This window comes from Rhinopithecus bieti, unplaced genomic scaffold (genome assembly GCF_001698545.2).
Source record: "Rhinopithecus bieti isolate Rb0 unplaced genomic scaffold, ASM169854v2 scaffold_33652, whole genome shotgun sequence".
NCBI classification, from domain to species: domain Eukaryota; kingdom Metazoa; phylum Chordata; class Mammalia; order Primates; family Cercopithecidae; genus Rhinopithecus; species Rhinopithecus bieti.
This window is the reverse complement of record NW_016814761.1, coordinates 6271981-6276631: the sequence shown is the minus strand read 5'-3', so window position 1 is coordinate 6276631 and position 4651 is coordinate 6271981. Positions and strand designations below refer to the sequence as shown.

Genomic DNA, 4651 nt, shown 5'->3' with positions numbered 1-4651 from the left:
GAGGGTTGGAAAGCGTCCCTGGCAGGTGAATTGGCACTCGTCATGCCTCCTCTTCTCTATCTACTCCCCATCCCTCTCTCTTACTGCTCTGTGGAAAGTGCCTCCCATCTCCCTTTGAGTCCTCCTCCGACTCCTGGGCGACGCTGCTGAGCCCCATTAACCTCTGTCCTGAAATCATCAACAAATGGCCAGGGTGGGCCTCAGCTCAGGGCCTCTGTGACTCACCAGGCCTGGCACCAGCGTCTGCTCAGTCTCGCCAGATTGCGAGACAAGCAAACCCATTATGAGGTCATCTGCCTTCTCCCATCCTCTGCCCCATGTGGACGGACGCTGAAATGGTTCCTGGTCCTGCTTCTGTGCCTCACCTGCAGCTATGCCTCTATGTTCTCTTTTCTGAGAGAGAAAACTAGCGAACCCCAGGGGAAGGTGCCGTGCGGAGGGCACTTTCGGATTCGGCAGAATCTACCAGAGCACGCCCAAGGCTGGCTTGGGAGCAAATGGCTCTGGCTTTGGTTTGTTGTTGTGCTGTTTGTGATACTGAAGTATCAAAGAGACAGTAAGAAGAATAAGGTAAGGATGGCTCCATGTTTCTATTGATTCAATCTCAGGAATCTCAGGGAAACGGATGTTCTAGTGAGTCTAGGTGGTACCGTTGGGTAAAATGAACTGACCTCATGGTCCTGGGCAAAGTTGGCAATCCTGATGTATCCTTATGAAGACAATAGTCCCCAGATCCACAGATACTGGGACAAACAGTGGAAGATGACCTTTAGCTTATTGGCTCAGAGTTCCTCCTGTTAGATGGATTTTTTCAAATGTAGGATAGATTCAAGAACTCAGCCAGGCGTGGTGGTTCATGCCTGTAATCCCATCACTTCGGGAGGCCAGGGCAGGTGGATTGCCTGAGGTCGGGAGTTTGAGACCAGCCTGGCCAACGTGGTGAAACCTCGTCTCTACTAAAAGTACAAAAATTAGCCAGGCATGGTGGCATGTGCCTGTAATCCCTGCTACTCGGGAGGCTGAGGCAGGAGAATGGCTTGAACCCTGGAGGCAGAGGTTGTGGTGAGCCGAGATCATACCACTGCACTTCAGCCTGGGCAACTAAGTGAGACACTGTCTCAAAAAAAAAAAAAGAACTTATGGTGTGTTTTAGAAGGTCAGAATTATTCACAGGGCCAGATTCACTGTTCCCCTTGCTTTTACATTTTCCTAGTGTTTGACTTACTGCAAATTCCTGAGCTAAATGGAAATGGTATCATCCCAACAAAATATGAGACTTCTGTAAGGAGATAAATGTGTAGGCCAGGCACAGTGACTCATGCCTGTAATCCCAGAACTTTGGAAGGTGGAGGCAGGTGGATCACTTGAGATCAGGAGTTTGAGACCAGCCTGGCCAACATGATGAAACCTCGTCTTTACTAAAAATACAGAAATTAGTCCAGGTGCGGTGGCTCACACCTGTAATCCTAGCACTTTGGGAGGCTGAGGCGGGTGAATCACAAGGTCAGGAGTTCAAGACCAGCTGGGCAACATGGTGAAACCCTGTCTCTACTAACAATACAAAAACAGCTGGGTGTAGTGGCGGGCGCCTGTAATCCCAGCTACTCGGGAGGCTGAGGCAGGAGAATCACTTGAACCCTGGAAGCAGAAGTGGCAGCGAGCCGAGATGGAGCCACTGCACTCCAGCCCAGGTGACAGAGACTCCGTCTCAAAAAAAAAAAAAAAAGGCCAGGCACGGTGGCTCACGCCTGTAATCCCAGCAATTTGGGAGGCCGAGGTGGAAGGATCACCTGAGGTCAGGAGTTTAAGACCAGCCTGACCAACATGGAGAAACCTCGTCTCTACTAAAAATACAAAATTAGTCGGGCGTGTTGGGGCATGCCTGTAATCCCAGCTACTCGGGAGACTGAGGCAGGAGAATCGCCTGAACCCGGGAGGCAGAGGTTGTGGTGAGCTGAAATCGCGCTATTGCACTCCAGCCTGGGCAACAAGAGCAAAACTCTGTCTCCAAAAAAAAAAATACAGAAATTAGCCAGGTGTGGTGGCACACACCTGTAATCCCAGCTACTCAGGAGACTGAGGCAGGAGAATCACTTGAACCTGGGAGGCAGAGGTTGCAGTGAGCTGAGATCATGCCACTGCACTCCAGCGTGGGTAAGTGAGACTCTGTCTCAAAAAAGAAAATAAATTAGCCAGTATGATAGTGGGCACCTGTAGTTCCAGCTACTTGGGAGGCTGAGGCATAAGAGTTGCTTGAACCTGGGCCAGAGGTGGTGGCTCATGCCTGTAATCCCAGTACTTTGGGAGGCCCAGGCGGGTGGATCACCTGAGGTCAGGAGTTCAAGACCAGCCTGGCCAACATGATGAAACCCCGTCTCTACAAAAATACAAAATTAGCCGGGCATGATGGCAGGTGCCTGTAATCCCAGCTACTTGGGAGGCTGAGGCAGGAGAATCGCTGGAACCCGGGAGGCAGAGGTTGCAGTGAACTGAGATCATGCCACTGCACTCCAGCCTGGGTGACAGAGGAAGACTCCGTCTCACAAAAAAAAAAAAAAAAAAAGAATTGCTTGAACCCAGGAAGCGGAGGTTGGGGTGAGCCAAGATCATGCCAGCCTGGGTGACAGAGTGAAACTGTGTCTCAAAACAACAAACAAAAACAAGAGATAAAGGTGTAAAGTAGCAACAGCTGGGCCTCAAAGTGACCATAAACAACTCTTTCAAGTAGAAAGAGAAAGGGAAAGAAAGCATGTTCTCCCCTAGAAAGACCCAGCATTTCATGATCTTGTGCCCAAACTGGTTGGAGGGGGGATTGGCAAACTTTTTCTGTAAAGGGCCAGAGAGTGAATATTTACAGCTTTATGGGCAGTATGGTCTTCCTTGCAACTACTCAAGTCTGCTGCTGTAACATGAAGCAGCCTTAAACAATATACAGATGAGTGAGCATGAACGTGTGCCAATAAAACTTTATTTACAAAAGCAGGTGGAGGGCCAAATTTGGCCATAGTCTGCCAATGCCTGCACTCAAGCAATGCTAGAACCATCTTTTCTTAAATGAGCCCAACTCTCTTGGAACTGTGTCAAAACCAGCAAAGTCCATCATATTACTGACCTTGAATATCTTTCTCGACAGGAGCAGAGTCCTCCTGGCCTTCGATGCTTCCCATTTCGCACTCCACTAAAGAAAAATCAAAATGCTTCTCTTTTCAAAGACTGTACATTCAATACCTTACACGAACTCGAGGTGGAGCTTGTGAGGTTTGTGTACAAAGTGCGGCATCTTAAAGGTGCCATGGCAACAGGCAATGTCAGTAACCTCAGGCTTCAAAGTTCAGAGATGCCTGCAAATCCACACCATCTCACGATCTATGACATATGGGAAGAACAAAGCTCTAGCTGAATGGATTTGTGTGTCAAAGTAGGAGAGAAAAAAGTTGTGTTGACAAACTGTATGCAAATCAATAAAAGTATTCTGAAGAAAAGAACTTCCACGTTTGAGATCTTGCTTCTTTTCTCTTTTCACTTGAAGAAAAGTGAATGTGAGACCAGCAGCCATAGCAGTGATGGTTTTGTTTTTGCCTCTCTCATGTCCTCTAGAGCTGTGGGTGGTGAAAGCTACATAATAGTATGTGATGAGCTCGTGCTTCTGTGCAATGGCCGTGGGTGGATGACGGAGCTAGGGAAATCTGGGATAAGATGCTGACGTTGTTTCCATACAAACTCTTGTTCTCTACAGTATCTATCTGTGCAAGATACAGAACTGCTTTTTATCTTTGATATATTACAAAAGACGGCTTTAAATGATAGTTTTTAAATGGTAAAATGATTCAATTAGGAGCGGTGTATTCTAGAGTCATCTGATTCTCTCACAAGAGTCCTTTCACTCATTGCATTTCAAAGGTTCCATGTATTATTGACTTTTCCTTCTTCCAAACTAGCAGTTACATTTGTCAATAGTTGGATTAAGGAAAAGGGAGAGGCCGGGTACGGTGGCTAACACCTGTAATCTTAGCACTTTGGGAAGCCAAGGCGGGAGGATTGCTTGAGTCCAGGAGTTTGAAACCACCCTGGGCAACATAGTGAGATTCCTTCTCTATTGTTTTAAATTAGAAAAGAAGGGAAAACAAGTCATGCTTTCTATATCATTGGGGTTTTGGATACAGATGTGCTAACCAGGGGCTCCCCAATCAGTTGATATGTACTTTATCATACTTATTTAAAATGTGGATATTTTGCATGTTAGTGTGGCTGACTCTGCACATACTTAGGGCTGTAAGGCCCCTACTGACCCCTGAGCCCATCTTTCCTCATTTAAAAGGCCAACATATGGCCGGGCATGGTGGCTTACGCCTGTAATCCCAGCACTTTGGGAGGCTGAGGCGAGCAGATCACGAGGTCAAGAGATCGAGACCATCCTGGCCAACGTGGTGAAACCCTGTCTTTACTTAAAATACAAAAATTAGTTGGGGGTGGTGGCGAGTGCCTGTAGTCTCAGCTACTTGGGAGGCTGGGGCAGGAGAGTGGCTTGAACCCCGGAGGCGGAGGTTGCAGTAAGCCGAGATTGCACCACTGTGCTCCAGCCTGGCAACAGAGCAAGACTCCATCTCAAAAAAATAATAAATAAATAAATAAATAAATAAATAGCCAACCT

General features: G+C 47.4%; 1 protein-coding gene across 1 annotated transcript; it reads left to right on the top strand.

The window, feature by feature from the left end:
- Positions 1–227: 227 nt before the first annotated feature.
- Positions 228–3485, top strand: LOC108515287 (protein FAM209B). Its single transcript, XM_017852015.1, has 2 exons — positions 228–570; positions 3134–3485. Exons 1-2 carry the CDS (start codon positions 382–384, stop codon positions 3398–3400), a joined length of 456 nt encoding a protein of 151 aa, XP_017707504.1. The 5' UTR covers positions 228–381; the 3' UTR covers positions 3401–3485.
- Positions 3486–4651: the final 1166 nt, after the last annotated feature.